The sequence below is a fragment of the Neomonachus schauinslandi genome, chromosome 3 (genome assembly GCF_002201575.2).
Source record: "Neomonachus schauinslandi chromosome 3, ASM220157v2, whole genome shotgun sequence".
Taxonomy (NCBI): Eukaryota; Metazoa; Chordata; class Mammalia; order Carnivora; family Phocidae; genus Neomonachus; species Neomonachus schauinslandi.
The window spans coordinates 69,228,563-69,248,668 of NC_058405.1; the positions used below are offsets into that span (position 1 = coordinate 69,228,563).

Here is a 20,106-nt window from a genome sequence, read left to right on the forward strand (position 1 = left end):
TGGACAACTGGTAAATAATGAAGCATCCTGAGAATGATTACAGTTAATAAAAATAACAAACATTTCTAAAGCACTTCTTATGGTACCTGGATAGTGTTAAGTGCTTTACGTCTACTAACATTTGATCTTTACAACAATCCCAAGACTTATTGCCATTTTACAAATGACAAAACTCAAGTATAACCTGCTCAACGTTACTCAGCTGGCAAACTTGTATGGAGCCACTAGGAAACAAAATAATTTATGGAAATCCCTCAGAATTTGGAGGCAACAGGTCCCTCTGAAGGAGGGAGCATGAGGTGTGGCTGAAAACAGAAGGAAAGATAATTAAGACCTCAGATTTCATTTCCTATCCCAAGGAGTCCTTCCCTTACACCAAGAAGAAGCCAGGACAAATTACTTTCTGGAGAGGCTGAATCACACACATCCTAGACTCTGGAACACAAGGCAGAGGCCCCTGGAGGCGGGGGGTGGTGGGCAGGCTGAGATGCTGTACTGAAAACAAAAATGCATTGAAAATCCTTATGCTAAACATGAGTCTCCCTATTAGTTTTTTTACTCTGTTCAGCTCTGAGACAGTCACTGATATTTGAGGGTCTCCTAACAAAAGCAAGTCCCTGTCTTATCACTCCACAAATTGACAAAAGCCCACCTCACACAGAGCTTCTGATCAACTCATTAGTGCCCCACTCTGGAAGAGGAAAGAACATCAGTTGAAGGAAGTCTCCAACCTGAGAGACCCAAACAAACAAAAAATTATGTGGAAAAAAAAAATGCAGCAAGCAGAAGAAACTAAAATAAAACAAAATATTAATAATAGCTTCAGACAGATGATAAGATATTGCATCTATGAAACAAGAATAGGATGTAATAAAAAAGAAACATTTAGGGAGTAATAAGGGCCTCGGAGACCAGAAAATTATGCAATAGGCACGAGTTCATTTTAGGGACTACAAAATTAGAACTAGAAAGTAAGGGGGAGCAAAGACAACAAAAGAGAAAATAGGAGAAAAGATGAGAAAATCAGAAGACGAATCAAAGAAGCCTACTGCCCAAATATCAGGAGTTCAAGAAAATTGAAAAGGAAAAAATGGAGGGGGAAGAAATTATCAAAGAACTACTTCAAGAAAATTTCCTAGAACTCAATGAGGGACGTATGTTTATAGACTGTTTGCCACTGTGTACCCAGGGCCATGATTTTAAAAGATAGGCCAACCCCAAAGTACCTTGCTGGGAAATTTCAGGATACTGCAGACAAACAATCTTCAAAACTTTTTAGAAACAGATCATATAATGAAGGACTGGGAATAAGAATAGCACTGAATTTAGCAGAAGCTATACCAGAAGTAAAAAGGTAATAGAGAAAATGTCTTCAAAATTCTGAAGAGATTATTTCCATCTCAAATTCTGTATTCAGCCACCTTACAATAAGCTCAAAGAAAAAGCTACAAGCTCCCTCTCTTAAAAAGCCTCTGGGGGTTGCTTGTGTGCCTTTAGAGCTAGGGAATAAATCCATATAGATATGAAATCCAGAAAATAGGGCTTCCAACACAGAAAGAAGTGAAAATAATTTCTAGAAATGTAACTGTACAGCATACATAGAAGGTAACCATGTCAGAATGGGGCAGGAGTATGGAGAGGTCCAAGAGATCTCCAAGAAAAAGAAACAGAATTGACAAAGGTATTTTAACATATTGAGATGATTTTTATGTATCTCTTGTGTGGGAATGAGTTGGTGATAAGGACACAGAAAATTAATAAAACAAAACAAAAAAAGCAAGACAGTTGTTAACTCCAGGGAAAGCAGTAAATTGTAAAGAAAACATAATTAGTATATTTTATGCTGTGCTGTGAAAAATATTTTTCAATCATTATAATGTAAACAGTGAATACAGACTTCACTCCTCAACTTGCATAGCAGGAAGCTAACAGTTAATGTCTAAACTGAAGGAGAAAAGATGACATAGCAGTATAAGCAAAAGAAACTGCCAAAGAGATTCAAAGTGGTTGCCTTTGGGGAGCATGAACAGAGGTCAGGCAGGATGGCTTCAGTGACTGCTTTTTTGCGGGGTGGTCATAAGCCTATGTTACATGAGTTTTGAAATTATGCACATGCACTGATTTGATAAAAGCAAAACAAAAAATTGAAAGCTACTACAACTTTAATATTCTAAGCAACATAAAACAAAAGGCTGTTGCAGCTTAACTAAAAGCAACACAATGTGGAGTTAATGACAAAGTATCTCTTTACTTAAAAATGTTTAATTTATTAAATGCCTTCTTGAAGTAGAGTGATCCAGAATATGACAGAAGTAAATTATTTCACCTCATAAGTGAATCTAACTGCACAATATTAGTAACTTCTCAGTATCAATTATTGTAATTGATCAATTTGTAATTGATCAATATTGTAGACTATTGTACAATATTGTACAATATTGTATTTGTAACTTATCAATATTGTAGACTATTAAAATATGACAAAGTCCTATTATATAGGTTTAAGTCTACACAGAGATGAAAGGTACATTTTATTATTATATATTTAAGAATCACTGAAACCTAATTTTCTAATCATACTGGAATAAAGGTCTAATCGAGTAATCAGGGTGGAAGCAGAGCAATACTATGAGAACAAGATGGCACCAAGGGCTATAGGTACCCATAACCGAAAATCAAATCCAGTGCAAATTTGCTCCTGCATTATTTGAGCTCAATATCACTCTCTCGGTTTCCCAAAAATAGCACAAAAAAATTTAACAGTCTGAGAAATTTGCCACTTACACTCAGACTATTAGTATGTTTTCAAGAAATGGAGCATCTTTAATAGGCCGAAGTTTAAAATTTAAAATATGAAACCTCCCTAGAATTTAACTGAATCAGGGACTGATTTTTACCAAGAGTGTGCATTAAATTAATTTACCTTTAACATAAGAGATTCTGGGGCTTCGAGCGGTGTGCAGGCATCAGGAAAGCCCACCAGTTCTGCCCCATGAATAACGATCTTCTGACCGATGGTCAGTCTACCGTTCTTTACGAGAGCTGCTAGGGGAGGATCAAACTGGGCCTTAATAGCATACCATCCATCCGTGAGCTCGACAATGCCCACTTTTCTGGTACCCACACTGCTAGTTTTACCGCTGGAAGTTTCAGATATATCTGTGCTTGATGAAATTATTTCAGAAATACAGAGAACAAGTGTTTTTGCAGCTGTGTCATCCCTTTCCATTATCTTTTTTATAGCTGATCTTCTGCTTCTATCAATTTCCACATCATATCTAAAAATAAAAAGAAAAATGCATATTTTAGGAATTGTGAGTCTAGAATTTCATTGTAAAAAGGTCACCGAATAATTGAGAATAAAAGTTAAATCCTTTTGCTGAAGAACTGCTGAGACAGAAGAGAATTTAAAATTTGGTAGCTACCAATATAGTTTTATAATATTAAAATATGAATTAAATATTAAAACTCCCCAAATACAAACATGGTCCATCCCTGAACAATGGATCAAATTAGTAATTCATATTCTTCTCACATGCCAAGAGGTTAAAGGGGGTGGGGGAAGAGGGAAGCAAGAGGTGTAGGAATGTGTGATTTCTCTTAAGGGGGCTGGAGGATTGACAAGAGAATTACTGTGTACAACTCAGCGGCAGTGTGGGATGGTGACTGTCACTGACAACCGACTCGTGTACCTCTACGATGGGGAAGTCACAGCTTGCGCAGAAGTCTGAACCTCATCACATATGTGATTACATAATATAATGCATTGAACTTGCCTGTATTTTAGTTGAAGAAGCACCCTTTCTGGGCTTAGGCACCTATTAGCAAATTCCTTAGGAAAGGCAAATTCCATAGCTGCCAGTTTCCATATAATCCATCTGTAGTGATTATACACCCAAACTCTAGAAATAAGATTTGGATCCACACCTGGGGTGTCGCACAGAGCCCTGAACAAATAAAGGTAGAACAATATAAAAATACATGTAAGATGATACTGAATTCAATAACCATGACCACTCTTTGCACAAACACTACATCATACAAGATCATTTAGTGCATTTTTGAGTCAGAATATAAGTAATATAATTTAGAAAACGATTTGACACGTATCAAAATATACTAATAAAATTAACATAGTAGTCAAAACAATTATTTCAACTGGAAAATGAGATCCTTAACTTAAATAATTATATTTTGGGGTGCCTGGGTGGCTCAGTTGGTTAAGCGGCTGCTGTCAGCTCAGGTCATGATCCCAGGGTCCTGGGATCGAGCCCCACGTCAGGCTCCCTGCTCCATGGAGAGCCTGCTTCTCCCCCTCCCTCTGCCTGCTGCTCTGCCTATCTATGCTCTATGTCTCTGTCAAATAAATAAATAAAATCGTAAAAAAAAAGTAAAATAATAATATTTTAGATTATTTTTCTTAAGAGATTGTTTTTAGAAATCACCTAAGAACATCCTTCTCTAGGCTAGTGCTTTTTAAAGATCTTCCTCTGTCTGCTCAAATCTCTAACTCTTCTTCCTTCCGCATTCTCGCTTTGAGTACTAGGGAAACAAATAATCAAGAGAACTTCGAGAAGCTTCCACCCTCATATCCACCAGCCCACTAGCATCTGGACCTTTACACTTTGCCTCTCCTGCCACACTAGCTCCCACCCTTTCTTGCCTAGTTAAGGACCTTGATCTAGGAAATGCCTCCTCTCTCTCCCCAACATCAACTTTCTTTTCTACTGAACAATTTCCATCAGTATAAAAATAGTTTTTCTTTCTTCCTTAAACACAATAAAACTAATACCCTTTACTCCTACTTCCTTCTCCACATATTGCCCCTTTCTCACCCCATCAATTTACTGACTTATTTTCATTAAGACTAATAATGACCTCTACATTGCTAAATCCATGGTCAATTCTCAGTCCTCATCTTCCTTTACTCACCAGCAGTGACTGACACCTGGTCATTCTTTATTCCCTGAAGCTCTGTCCTCACTAAGCTTGCAACATACCATACACTCTTTGATATTAATTTCTAACTTTCAGGTTGCTTTTTCTCAGTCTCTCTTTCATAGCTTTAATTTTCATCTATATGCTGACAACTACGAAATTGATTTCTTTGGCCCATACTTCATCTATAAACTCCAGACTTGCATATCCAACTGCCTACTCAACATCTCCACTTGGGTGTCTACTAATATCTCAAACTTCAAATGTCCCATGTGGGGCACCTGGGTGGCTCAGTTGGTTAAGCATCCGACTCTTGATCTCAGCTCAGGTCTTGATCTGAGGGTTGTGAGTTCAAGCCCTGCCTACTTAAAAAAATGTCCCAACTGGACACTCCATTTCTCTTCCATCTTTGATCTTCTCAATTTTCCATACATGGTAACTGCACCCTTCCAGCTGTTAATGCCAAAGTCTTTGGAGCTATTTTTATTCTCCTTTTCTCTCACTCCTCATCCAATCCTTGAGCAAATCCTGATGGTGCCACCTTCAAAATATACCCAGTATCCACCTGCTTTTCACCAACTCCACTGCTACCTTCTTCGTCCGAGCAGCCACATCTCACCTGAATCACCTCAATAGTTTCCTAACTGGTCTCTCTGCTTCCATCATCGTCCCTCCTGACAGTCTAATCTCAACAGCAGCCAGAGTTATTCTTTAAAAACAAGGCAGATCATGTCATTCCCCTGCTTTAAACATTCTGATTCAGGCCAAAAATGGTTACTCAGAGTTAAAGCCAAGCTTCTTACGAAAGTTTGTAAGGCCCCACCTCTCTAACTGCATCTGCTACTACTCCTCTCCTGCCCATTCTACTCCAGCTATACTCACTTTCCTCTTGTTCCCTAAATAAGCCTGCTTCTTGCTTACAGCCAATGCTTTTCCCCGCAGGGTCCTATGCTCACTCCCTTGCCCTCCTTCAGAACATTGACCAAATGTCAGGGCCTCAGTGAAGGCTCCTGACTACTTAGCTTATTTTAAAATTGCACTTTCCCTCACCCGGGTCTCCCTATGCCCTTTCCAGCTTTATCTTCATAGTATTCATCACCTTCTAATATACTATACAACTTACTTATTTCTTTTTAAAAATTTTCTTCCCCACCCCAAACCCCTCTACTATAATGTATGACTTATTAGGGCAGAGATTTTTTTCTTTTGTTATCCCAAGTACCCAGAAGAGTTATCTGGCATAGTAGGTCCTCAATAAATATTTGTTGAATGATCAAAAAAACCACTTAAGCTTCAACAGTCAATGTTATGAAACATGCTCACCTGATGACAGGATAATTACTTTTTTTTTTTTTTAAGATTTTATTTATTTGACTAAGAGAGACACAGTGAGAGAGGGAACACAAGCAAGGGGAGTGGGAGAGGGAGAAGCAGGCTCCCTGCTGAGCAGGGAGCCCAATGTGGGGCTTGATCCCAGGACCCTGGGATCATGACCTGAGCCGAAGGCAGACGCTTAACGACTGAGCCATCCAGGTGCCCCAGGATAATTACTCTTAACTTATACACTATGCAAGTATAATATATACTTAATACAAGAAAACAATATAATTGTTTAGTATACTTTTCCACCTAGAACTGATAGCAGATATTTATGGGAGACAAGTGCAAGATGTAAATAACATTCACGTCTTCAAGTATTCCAAAAACATAACAAAAGTTTCAGGAAAAATGTTTTACCAATTTCCCCAAATTACAAATTTTGGAAAGATATATAGGAATTTTTAAAAATGAGAGCATTAGAAAAATGTTTCTCATCTCTTGCCCTTGGCATGGTAATTTTATCCCTGATAGCAAAAATTTTAAATCATCTTTGTAAAAACATTAGAACTATAAGAGGTTATATAGTTTTTAAACTGTTGATGTTTTAGGGCAGTAAAATTTACTAGCTATTTGGTATTACTGACACTTGAGTATTTCTGCTTAGCTTCTAGTATTTATATTTTACATTTATTGAAATATACAATGAAAGGGAATACGACGTGTGTGTGTGTGTGTGTGTGTGTGTATCTATCTACGGTAAGGTCCACTCAAACTTAGCTCTTATCAGTCTTTATTTTACAAACGCATATAAAAAATGTCTCAACTGAAGAAAAACCAACTCATTAAATCCTAGGACAAACCATAATTCACTTTTCAAAAGATTACAACAGAATGTCAGTTGAACCACAATGTACTTAAAATAATTCACTATATAAAAATTTTATTTCTAGCCAACTTAAGTTTTAAAGAGGTAAGTGAAAAAAAGAAAGAGATGGTGGAATACAGAAAAGTTAACACAATCTCTTTTTGCATGGAGTACCTATAAAATTCTTCTTTTCCAGCCTTTCCATCATTGGAGGGTATGAGCCATCCACCGTCAGCCAACTGTATTCCCTCTCCAGACCATAGTCCTTCCTTACCAAAATAATCCTGAGTGTGAAACTGAAAAGATTCTGCATTTTTGCTGTTAATTTTTACACAATGTTTGGAAACGCCATACATATAGAGCTGCACAAAATAAATGACAGAAAAATTAAATAATGAATGAAAAAAAATCAAACAAAAGAGCATGTTTCATAGAATAAAAACAATTATAATAAATCAAAACTGAATTTACAAAATTTTTCATTTAAATATTAAAATATTCACCATCAAAATATTTAACTAACTTAATAGAAGCTAAACATTTTAATATAATATAAATGACTCCCACAGTCAAGAGTCTGCTGCACCCTTTTCATTCCCCTTGTGCATAAGCCTCCTGCTTCAGCTGCCATAGGAAGTCATTTTGGGGATAAAAAAGTAATTTAATATTTTACAAAATCTTTTAAGTTAAAAAATTCAGAAGGGAAAGAACTGTGAAAAGCGTTAAGTATTTTAGGGGGAGGTCAGATCTGTACACAGGCCTGGCCCACTTCCATCCCAGCATGCCTCATCCCAAAGTAGGAGATTTGTGCAGATGTGACTCTGGAGTCACACTCTTTGCTCTGGAACTAGGTCCAGTAGAGGAAAACTTACTAGTTAAGTGACTTTGGGGCAGTTACTTGACCCTCTCTGTGCTTCAGTTCTGTCATCTGCAAACAGTGAACAAAATGACGGTGCCTTTCCTTTAGATGCTTGTGAAGATTGAGTGAGATGTAACCACCGCAGGCACAGTGCTTGGAAGGGTGACGAGTGCAGAAAAACTATTCAATAAATGTCACCTATTATCAATATTATGTTCACCTTTCCATTGCCTAAAATTTTAACTAGACAGCACTGGCTTAACAAGAATCCTTTTTAAAAAAATGTCAATAGCTCTTAATGGATTCAGGGCTATGAGTTATTCACCCTTTAAATTCAAGTAGACTACTTTCTTCTAACACCTGAGAGCACTACAGTAATAAAATGAGTACATTTTGAAGGGGGAAGAGAACTAGCAATTCTGGAGCACAGATCACTTTGGAGAGATAAGGCAGCAGAGAAGGAGGCTGCCACTGTTGGTTGATTAGGAAACAAAATTATTTCATTTATCCACTCCCACATTCGTTTGTTCTTTCTTTGAACAAAACAATTTGGAGATACTAGTTAATAAAATGAAATTATACGTGATTATAGAAGTTAGTAGCCTTGTGGACAAAAGCGTACCTGTTTATGAGAACACGCAGAGGGGACTCGGCCTTCCACTGCTCCTCTCAGAGAGATTCTAGGCACAGTGGAGGTTTTTGCAAGATACAGGCTACCTGGCTGTGGAAAAATGTGCTGCCTTTGTTTCTTTTTAATCCGCATATCCTGTATATCTCTGGCATTCTGAAGATTTGAAGTTAAATCTATTAAAGAATAAGTTAGCAAAAAATAAACTTGCATGTAACATTTAAAAAGCACCACCTTTGTTTTATAAAGTCATGTATATCAATTTGCTCTAATTTTCAGGGATAATTTGCTCTAAATCTTAAGGGATAGGCAAAGTTTCAACTTGTAAACAATAGATCTATTATTTTTATTTCAAATTTGGAAAAAAATTAGTAGCCTGTTAAATATATATTCCAGTAACAGCAGTCTTAGATTGTTTGTCTAAATCCCCCCCTTTTTTTTAAAGATTTTATTTATTTTTATTTATTTATTTGAGAGAGAGAGAATGAGAGAGAGCACATGAGAGGGAGGAGGGTCAGAGGGAGAAGCAGACTCCCTGCCGAGCAGGGAGCCCGATGCGGGACTCGATCCCGGGACTCCAGGATCATGACCTGAGCCGAAGGCAGTCGCTTAACCAACTGAGCCACCCAGGCGCCCTAGATCCCCCCCCCTTTTTAAATAAGAGATAATAAGTAGTCACCTTTGAAAGAAAACATTAGAATACTTTAACTCTAAATCTTTGGGCTTAGGAAAAAATCTAAAAGCATTAAAAAAGGTTCTGAAATTCTTAATTGTCACAGAAGGAGACAAATCCTCAAGGCATTATTTAAATATGAGAAACATCTAACTGAAAGGCAAAAACATGTCAACACAAATTTTCACACAATACCTAAAGGTTCTTTTTCACACTTTGTGACTATTATAGTTGCTGCTTGATTGGAGTTATTTTTCTTAAGCTGATGAATTTCACTGTCATTAATATTTGTTTCACTATCACCAGGGCCATGTTCATCTATGTTTTTTGGGTTTTGTTTGTTTTCTTCCAAATTAGTATTCTTGCTAATACACTGTTCATCTCTGTGAAAATGTGATTTAGTTTTAAAAGGTGGGACAAAGACTTTCACTGGTTTGCCTGGAGTATTCAAGTGTCTCCTTTTTTCATTTCTTGTGGCAGGAACTGTACAGAATGGCTGCCCTGAAACTGATAAATTGCTTGAAGATTTTTCCAAAGCCAGGTGTTCATAAAAATGAGATTTAGACAAAAATTCTTGACCAGGTGTGGTGAAATTTGGATTTTGCATTTCTTGCCGTTCCTTAGTTGTGCTACAACGAGGAGAAAATATTTAAGTTTGATTATTTACCAATAAATGGACATATATTTAAATGTTCTTAAATGTGCTTTTTTTCCCCCCCCCCCCCCCCCCATAAAGCTCAACTGCCATAATGGCAATCCTACTCTGGGAACTGTTTTGCATTTCATTATGCTTGCCATCCAAGACAACACCACACTTTTCAAGTCTGTAACTTTTTCTCACACACTGACATCCAGCCTTTACCATTTATTTCACATAACAGTCAAACATGGATCCTCTTTGCCTCCTCTAGTTCGATCACAGTACTCCTTACTTACCTCCTTTACAGAGAAGGATCTATCCATCCTCTTAGGACTAACACCCTCACCTGTACTCCTGACTCCACCTAATAAGTCAGTCTCCTCAGGAGCCCCACTCTTTGCATTATTATGCCACCGCTCTCCTTTCTCTACCACCTGCTTATACAGTTTTTTTTTTTTTTTAGTGTTCCTTTCATTTAACCAGAAAGCCATGCCCATCCTTGAAACACTTTTTTCTTAGCCTTATCTCCCCTTTGAGCTAATACTCACTGTGACCTACCCTTCATGGCCAATCTTCCCAAACATGTAACCTAAACTAGCTATTTTCACTTCCTCAATTTCCACTCATGGAACGCTCATTTCTCCCACCGTTCTACAGAAATTGTTCTCAACAAAGTTGCTAATCACCTCCCAAGTGCCTACACACAAATTCAACTTCCTGTGTAAACTCATTCTACCTGGCCTCTGACAACTGACTTCTTAAAGTTGTTTGTTTCTTTCTTTCTCTCTCTTTTTCTTTCTTTTGCTGGTTTTTCCTCTTTCTGACTCTTAAAAAAAATTCCCATCTCTAAACTTGGATTTCTTCCCTAGACATTTTCCCTGGGTGATGTGAGTCATTTCAAATGCTTAAATTATCATCTAACAAAAATATTAATCTGTATCTTCATGCCCGACTTTGCCCCAGGTGTTATTCCTATTCTTTGAACCTCATATAGCACCATATACCTCTACCTTGATGTTCCACACTCATCTCAAACTCAACATGTCCAAAATTAATCACCTTCCTTAGCATACATGTTCTTTCTCATATTTGATATTTTGTTGAAAATCCCATACTTCCTTTTATTCAAACCTGAATCCCTGGAACTTAAAGTTACCCTAGAACTTAAAGTTACCCTAGAACTCATTTTATTCAGTCATCTAGCCATCAAATATTTTATTTTTATTTATTTTTTAAGTAGACTCCACATCCAGTGTGGAGCCCAAGGTGGGGCTTGAACTCAAGACCCTGAGATTAAGATCTGAGCTGAGATCAAGAGTTAAGACACTTAATGGACTGAGCCACCGAGGAGCCCCTCACCATTAAATATTTAATGAGTTCCGACTATGTGTGCTAGACACTGTTTTGGCTGGAAGATAAAATGGGAACAAAACAAAATCACAGGGTTTATATTCTAGTGGAGGGAAGCAGACAAACAAATATTGGTATTCAATGCTATAGGGAACATTAAAAGCATGGTAAGGGCGGCAGGGAGTGTCCAGCAGAATTAAATAAATAATATTTTATACAGGTTGGTGAGGAAAACATTACTGATAAGGTGACATTTGCACAGAGCCCTGAAGGAAGTGGGAGATAAAGCCACGTAGGTATTTGGGAGAAGGGTGCTGCAGGCAGAGTGCACATCACGTGGTAGGCTAGGCACAAGCACAACTGGAACAGAGCGAGACGGGAAAGTCAGCCGGTGAGACTGGAAAGAGAGCAAAAAGGCCAGATCATGGAGAACCTGTACACCCTGGGGTAAGGACTCCCCAGTTGTACCCTGAGATGGGAAGTCATGGACTAGTTTTTGAGTACAGAAATGACACTCTCTGTCCTAGGGTATGAGTGTATTTTGAAAGCAGCGTTGTTAGACTTCTACAGGAAAACAGGTTAGGGGAAGCTGTTAAGTTTGAGATGTCTATTAGTCACCCAAATAAAAATGTCAAGTAGGTAATTAGATGAATGCATATGTTGTTCAGGGAAGAAATTCAGGCTTATGACATTAATTTTGGAGCCATCAGTAAATAGATGGTATATAAAGTCATGAGAGTGGATGAGATAGCTACTAAAGAGGAAGGTCAGGAAGGGAAGCCATCTGGAGCTGAGCCATGAGGGAATTTAACATTTAGTGGTTAAGAGAAGAACCAGCAGGGCGCCTGGGTGGCTCAGTTGGTTAAGCGACTGCCTTCGGCTCAGGTCATGATCCTGGAGTCCCTGGATCGAGTCCCGCATCGGGCTCCCTGCTCGGCAGGGAGCCTGCTTCTGCCTCTGACCCTCCCCCCCTCTCATGTGCTCTCTCTCTCTCTCTCATTCTCTCTGTCTCAAATAAATAAATAAAATCTTTAAAAAAAAAAAAAAAAAAAAAAGAGAAGAACCAGCAAAAGAGAAAGAATAGCCAGTGGGAAGGAGGAGGAGAGAGAGGTCCCAGAAGTTTAAGTAAAGAAACTGTTAAAAAGGTAGGAGTGATTAACTATGTGAATGCTGGGTTAATAGAAGGTTGGAGAGCTGACAAAATTCAGCAATATGGGGGTAACTGGCAATCTTGACAAGGGGTAGTGTGCAGTGATCAGAGAATGAGGCGGGTTCGGGAGAGAAGGGGAAGAGATGAAGTAGAGAACATGAGTGGAGATCATTCTAATGAGTTGTGCTTTAAGTGGGTAAGGAAATGGATCGGTGGGATAAGAGGAATCGAGAAAGGTGTTTCTTGTTAAGACGGAGACTTATAGCAACTACCTGACTAATGGGACTGACCCAATAGAGAGGAAGACAGTATCAATGCAGGAGAGAGGGGGGCAATTGCTGGACTGATTTCCCTGAATGGATGATTGAGAGATCTTGTGCCTAAGAATGCATAAACCTTCTGCCCCAAAACTTGTTTTCATTGATCTTGTACTCCCTTGTTTTGAAATATTAAAAATCCTGTGAAAATGAGGAGTTTACTTTGTAGGTTATGACCAAGATGTCTACTGAATGTAAGTGGAGATACCCTGCCACTCCCAGTATACCCATTATCTGGCCAAATCTTGACTCTTATCTCCCACCCATATTCTACTCTCTGCTCTAGCACCTGTGTTAAGTTGAAATCTTCACTTCCTTACTAATCTCCTCACGACAGTTTCACTTTGGTCTATTTCTAAAACACAAATCTGGTTATGCTGCTCTTAGAAACTTCCACAGACAGTCACTATCCAAGTTTCAACTTGTCAGAAATAACACAGGAGGCTTCCTATTTATAGGTCCTAACCTCCCCATTTTTTTTTTGTTTCCTCCCAGTCCCCATAGCACCCCAGCCTGCTGAATCCCGTGAGGAAAGCCATGTAACTTCCTACTCTTTCCAGAGTGTGGAGCGCCCTCCTCACCTAAACATCCCTTACATTCTGTCTGAAGAACTGTTGTTAAGTTTCTGCCGCATAATTAACTGCCAATTTTTCTATGCTGTCACATCATCTGTTATACCTACTTTAGTACTTATATCACAGTAATTCTTTTCACGCCTGGCTCCAAGACTAGCCAGAAATCTGAGGTAGATTTACTTATCTTTATATCTATCTGCACAATATAAATAAGATCCTTAGGAATTTATGCATGCTTACTTAAATGCACAGGACTATTTTCTCATCATATGTGTAAATTAAGGTAATATGTAGATAAATAAGCTTTTACTTAACACTACAACCTGTTTTTGAAAATGAAAACAAATAAAAAAAATCACCTGGGTTTCTACATTCAAAACATGTATATTAGTAGCCTGCTGGCAGAAGTGCAGGTCAATGAATGTTTTCAACAATGCCACAAATAGTTATTTCTGAAAAGGTAACATTAAACACAATTTAAACCATAGTCCTGGGCTAAAAAATTTACCAGATAGAAAAGTTTTCACAACTGCTTTCTACTATTTTAGATGCTTCTATGATATTCACATCCATTATCCCTCAGTGACATCTCTGTAACTGCTTCTTCTTGAAGAGCCACTTGGAAAATGATGATTTAGCTCTTTGTCACCACTTCTACTTTACTAAACTTCCTTCCTTCCTTTCTCGCCTCCCCATCTTCCCAAGTTATGTATTTGATTGTCAATATTTAATTATGTATCCTCCCTGGAGAATTAACCCTGGTCTTCTGTTAGAGTGGACAAGAGGTAGTTGTCTAGCTTCATGGAGTGGAGGCGATGTATTTTCAACCTGCACCCTTGTTCTGGCTCCTTCCTTTGTCATCACCAATTCTGAAGATTCATGAATTCCTCAGCTTTTGAGGCTTCTCCCGTGTAACACAGTTGATTCTTTCCTCTCCCCATTATGATTCTGAATCTGTTTTTTCCCATATGCTTTGAAAAACAGCCACTGTGGTCTCCTCTCCTGTTCTCCCTGTCTTGAGTGTAAGTTCACTCACTGTGGTTTTGGTAAAACTCTGGAAGGCAATGGAAGATATGTGAGTATGTTCAATCTCCCATCTTTACCAAGAAGCTTCTTACCGCATTAAGACTTCAGGTTCTGCTTCAATTTTATCTTGCAAGCAGACTTCCCCAGGGCTCTATTTTTCTGTTCCAAAATGGTCTAGCTGCCTGTCTGGGCTTAGCGACACAGCTATCATTCTGGGATCTCCCCTCAGCACCATCTGCCTGGGGGATTCCCTCTGCCTCTCTATGTTCAATTCCTGTTTCTTCAATCTCACCTCTTCCTCCTTCTTTGTTATGTACTGGTTTTGTGAGCTTTCTGAGAAAAATAATGGGAGATAACACCTTTTGGTACTCTGCATCTGAAAAAGGTCCACCTCACACTTCTTTGATATTTTGGTCAGTGATAGGATTCTAGGCTGGAAATAATTTTCTCTCAGAATTTTAAAGGCATTGCTCTGTAGTATACATTACAGAATCCATAATCTTCTAGCCTCCAATGTTAATGGCGAGAGAATTTATACCGTTGACTCTTGCAACTTTGAAACCTGATTTTTTGGCCTGCTGAAAAATTTAAGGTTTCCCTTTGCCCTTATCGTTCTAAAATTTCACAAGGATGAGCCTTAATGTGAGGCATTTTTATTCATGTGCTCATTCAGAGGGCCCTTTTAATCAAACTCTTGTCCTTCAGTATGGATAAAGTATCTTTAATTATTTCTTTGAAAATTTCTCTTCACTTCTCCTTTGTTCCTTCTTTCTCAAACTCCAAATTTTCAGATGTTAGGCCCATAGGACTGAATTTTCTAATTATCTTTTCTTCTTTCATCTCTTTATTCTATATTTTTGGAGGTTTCATAACTTTTATCTTCTATTACTTCTACTGAGTTAATTTGTCATCATAGTTTTAATTTATAAGAACTCTTTTTATAACAACTTGTTCTTATTTTAAGGATGCAATATGTTCTCTATCCTGAGAATATTAGTTTTTTTGAAACTTCATTCACTTCCTTGCATGATCTATTTCCTCTAAGTTCCTTTCTTTTTTGTTTGTTTTTGTACTATGGATAGTATCTTTCACAGAGGCTTTCTTCCAATAACTAGTGATCCTTGATTCTCTCCTTATTTAAGAGTGAAGTGTGTGCTGTGGGGTTCGTCAATTGTTGTCATCACCAACCAGTGCCATGGCTATGCAGTTTCATTGAGTACCTGCAACTGTATTTGTAGTCTTTTCTTTTTTTTTAAAGATTTTTTATTTATTTTTTGACAGAGAGAGACAAAGCGAGAGAGGGAACATAAGCAGGGGGCGTGGGAGAGGGAGAAGCAGGCTCCTCGCTGAGCAGGGAGCCCGATGTGGGGCTCGACCCCGGGATCATGACCCAAGCTAAAGGCAGACGCTTAACGACTGAGCCACCCAGGTGCCCCTATAGTCTTTTCTATTGAGCTGTCATGTTCCCCAGAAAAAAAATCTTCCAGTCTTCTGCCTAGAGGCCTGGCTGCCAGTATTTGGGAGCCAAGTGTGGGAAGGAGGCTTGGGAGTCTCATTACTCGATAAACAGATTTTTTACTTAATCTCTGTTTTCAGTACCTCCCCTCAACTGTGCCTGCTGTGTCTCCACCCTCCCAATTCAGAATCCCTCCAATTCATCTTTTCCAGACAATAACCTTCTGGTCTTCTGGCACAAAAGGGATAACTGGCTGCCTGTAGTGGGGGAGGGTAAACAGATGTTTCTTAAACAGATTTTCAACTGATCTATTTTCTACCTCACCTTCAGAAGAACATGCTGCTGCCAATTTGAGTCTTTCTTGGGTTCTTTAGGGGAAATTGGGTAGCTTCTCTGCTTGCTCTAATGTGAGGTTTTAGCTTTCTAAGGGCTAAGTCTTTCATGCTTTTTGGCTTCCAAAATTTGTTGTTTTTTTCTCTGATCATTGTCCTTGTGGATTTATAAGTTAAAAAAAATCTCTTAGTAATTTGGGTAGGGTTTTGAGAGAGAGGAGAGGTAAGAGAATATTTTCAATATATGCCATCTTTTTTGATATATTTGAAATTGATTTTCAGTAATTTCCTTATTCTCTCTTAATCTCTCTTATCCATAAAGTTGGAATAAAACCTTTGTCTACTTTCCAAAGATGTTAAGAAACTGGAAAATGAGATAATAATATGAATAGCACTATAAAGTACTACCAAAGTACACTTACTTGCAGGCTTTCAAAGAGGGAAGTGTTAACTTCTTTATTGCATATTAGTGCCATTATTATTTTTAGACATATTTACTTTCAAAAACCATACCTTTCCTAAATTATATTAGTAGAATTAAAAAACAAACAAAGTATCTCTTACCGAAAGGGTCCACAGGTAATTGGCTCTAAAGAAATATGATGCATAAACAAGCTTCTGTCTTTTAGGATGCCTGGAAAAATATTTCACATTATGTATTAATGAAAATGTATTTTACATTATGTATTAATGAAAATCTAATGGGGGATTTTATTTTGTATGCCTGTTTATCACACATTACTATAAATATTTACATAAAAATTTTGATATTATAGACTTGAAATACTTGACTCACAAATTGATGACTATATACCAAATAACTCAGTGTAAACATATAAAGGAAATCATTATAAATTTAATCAGCTGATGTTAATCATAACTCAAAAGTGTTAGCTAACTGCCATGCAAATACCGAATTTAAAATTTAGTCTTATGAAGGTTTTACAAGCCAAACTTTAGATATTATTCTCGGTATGCAATTTGTACTTTTTTTTTGTTAAGATTTATTTATTTTAGAGAGCAAGACAGAAAGAACGTTGAGCATGAGTGGGGGGAGGGGCAGAGGAAGACGGAGGGAGAGAACATCAAGCAGACTCCCCACTGAGCACAGAGCCTGACGCAAGGCTCAACCTCATGACCCATGAGATCATTACCTGAGCAGAAACCACGAATGGGACACTTAACCAACTGAGCCACCCAGGCGCCCCACAACTTGTAGTTCTTAAACCTTCAACTAGTTCATTAGTAGGGGACTGGTTGAATAAACTAGAATACATTGATACAGCCACATGATCAAGTACTATGCAACCATAAAAAAGGAGAAACACTGATATGAGGAATTCTTAATCTCAGGAAACAAACTGAGGGTTCCTGGAGTGGTGGGGGGTGGGAGGGATGGGGTGGCTGGGTGATAGACATTGGGGAGGGTATGTGCTATGGTGAGCGCCATGAATTGTGTAAGACTGATGAATCACAGACCTGTACCTCTGAAACTAATATTATATGTTTAAAAAAAAAAAAAAAAAAGGAAGATAGTAGGAAGGGAAAAATGAAGGGGGGCGGAATCGGAGGGGGAGACGAACCATGAGATACTACGGACTCTGAGAAACAAACTGAGGGTTTTAGTGGTGAGGGGGGTGGAGGGGATGGGTTAGCCCGGTGATGGGTATTAAAGAGGGCACGTATTGAATGGAGCACTGGGTGTTATATGCAAACAATGAATCATGGAACACTACATCAAAAACTAATGATGTGTGACTAACATAACATAATAAAATTAAAAAAATAAAAAAAGGAGAAAGATCTCTACATAGTCATTAAAGATTTATTGTGGGATTTATCCCATGTATTTCAGAACTAAGCCTCTATAGTCCAATATGTTTATCCCTCACTATCTGATTTCTTCCTTTCCAAACCCAGGAACCAAGTATATAGCGAGCAATAGTTACATGTTTTATTTATTTTTAAGTATTCCATGGTAATGAGATAAGAAGCCATGGAAAGTTTTAAGCACTGAAGGGGCATGATCTGACCCTTTTGTTACCAGGATGATTCTGGCTGCTATGTTGAGAGCCTGGAGGAGGGGCAGAGACAGAAACAGAGAGATGAGTTAGAAGCTATGATTGTGGCTTGGATGAAGGTGGCAGGGGCAGAGGTGAGAAGAAATGGTCAGATTCTTGTTATATTTCAAAGGTAGAACCTATAGGACTTGTTGATGGGCTGCGTGTGGAGTATGAGGAAACAAAAGAGTAAATGAGGACATTAAGGTTTTGACGTATCAATTGGCAGAATGGCGCAATAAAGGAAAGAACAAGGAAGAGTGGGTTTGGGACAGGGATGGAATCAGGAGTTCAGCACTGGCTGTGGTGACTTGGAAATGCTTATTAGTAATATAAGTACAAAAGTTCAAGGGCAAATGAATGATTATGTTTGGAGTTCCAGGACAGGTTAAGCCTGCAGATACAATTTTGGTAGTCACTGAAGTTTAGGCAGAGAAGAGCTCTGAGAACAGAGCCATGGGGCACTCCTATGTTTAGAGAAAGGAATGAATAAGGAAGAGCCAGCAAAGACAACGAAGAAGTGGCTACGCAGGAGGAGAACCAAGAGCATGTGAGTGACCAACTATCTAATGTGGCTGAAAGATGGAGCCAAATGACACAGAAATGGCTGCTGGATTTGCCAATATGGAGATCACCATGTGACTTAGGAAAGAGTGATTTTGGTGGAATGGTGAAGGTCAGTCAAAAGCTTGACTGGATTCCAGAATCTAAGCTTTAAATTATTACACTAAGATCTTACTAAATTTTTATAGCTTTTCTATTTAAAAAGTCACTATTCTATAATCACTTCATGCTTCCCAATTTTGGAGAACCTCCACATCATACTAGGCGTTATGAAATAAGAGCTCACATAACAAAGCAAGACATATCTTTAGCAAACCACACTGTAAAAGTCTTGTCCAATTATCTATATACTCAAAAAAGCTTAGAAAAAGAACTTAAAAATACTGTGTGTGGTACCTACAGAGAGGGAAAAGATATGAATACAAAGCAAACTTTACCATCTGGAGTGCTTTTCGAAGATTTTAGGGATTTTTCTTGATTTTTTATTATCCTGTCGAATTCATTTAACAAGTTTCTTTTAATTGGGGGTTCTCCTAAAAAGAAATTTCCATACATGCTTTTAAAGCAAATAGTATCAATTTTATTTTTCCAAAGCCTATACAGTCTATTTTTTTTAAAACTACAGAACTGACTCTTACTATTAGGCAAAAAACACATAATAATTTAAAAAGTGACCATTCTATTTTGAAAGAGACAATGCATTTTTCAATATCAATTTCTTTTAACCATTTAAAACACCACTATCTAACAGGATCTAGGGATAAAAACATGTTACCAGTTACCAAAGATACACTACCTTTTAATAAAATAAACTGGCACTGAATGTAACTGTAGGTTTACTGGAAATATGGACAAACAAAATTTCTTAAGTAAAACTTTCTGCATTAAACTTGAGAAGGAATTTATTATGTAGGTCCTTGAATTAGAGTAGAAGAAAAGACTTTTTAAAATTACCAAAATTACATTAAAATATTAGTAAAAGTATTACTTATTTAAAATTTCTACAAAGGCTGAGAGTAAAATTAAACCATAATTCGAGTTATATATGTTCATGTCTTACTGAGATAATATGTGATAATAGGTACCTTGCTTTTTGATGCTTTATTAAAGGGAGTGAATTTGTAGAATTTAATAAGAAATAAAAATGTCCATGAAAGGCTTTATCAAGTGTTAGATTATGAAGTGATTTAATTGTTTAACAAGGGCCTGTACTATTCAAGTAACCAGAAGCTAATTAAGCTATATATTTATATATAATAGAGGTGAGGAAAATTAAATGGTGATGCTGTTGAGAACATTTATTAGAAGTCTGAGTTGTTTTTTTTCTAAGCAGGCCAACCCACTTGGGAATGC

At 37.7% G+C, this 20,106-nt stretch overlaps 1 protein-coding gene across 1 annotated transcript in view; it reads right to left on the bottom strand.

Moving 5' to 3' along the window:
* Positions 1 to 20,106, bottom strand: part of BRCA2 (BRCA2 DNA repair associated) — a 61,461-nt gene that overhangs the window by 18,544 nt on the left and 22,811 nt on the right. The window contains exons 12-18 of the mRNA XM_021678277.1: positions 19,191 to 19,286; positions 16,694 to 16,763; positions 9,479 to 9,912; positions 8,605 to 8,786; positions 7,298 to 7,485; positions 3,777 to 3,947; positions 2,924 to 3,278 (exon numbers count right to left, since the gene is read on the bottom strand). Coding sequence (XP_021533952.1) covers positions 2,924 to 3,278; positions 3,777 to 3,947; positions 7,298 to 7,485; positions 8,605 to 8,786; positions 9,479 to 9,912; positions 16,694 to 16,763; positions 19,191 to 19,286 — 1,496 coding nt within the window. The remainder of the gene's footprint in view (positions 1 to 2,923; positions 3,279 to 3,776; positions 3,948 to 7,297; positions 7,486 to 8,604; positions 8,787 to 9,478; positions 9,913 to 16,693; positions 16,764 to 19,190; positions 19,287 to 20,106) is intronic.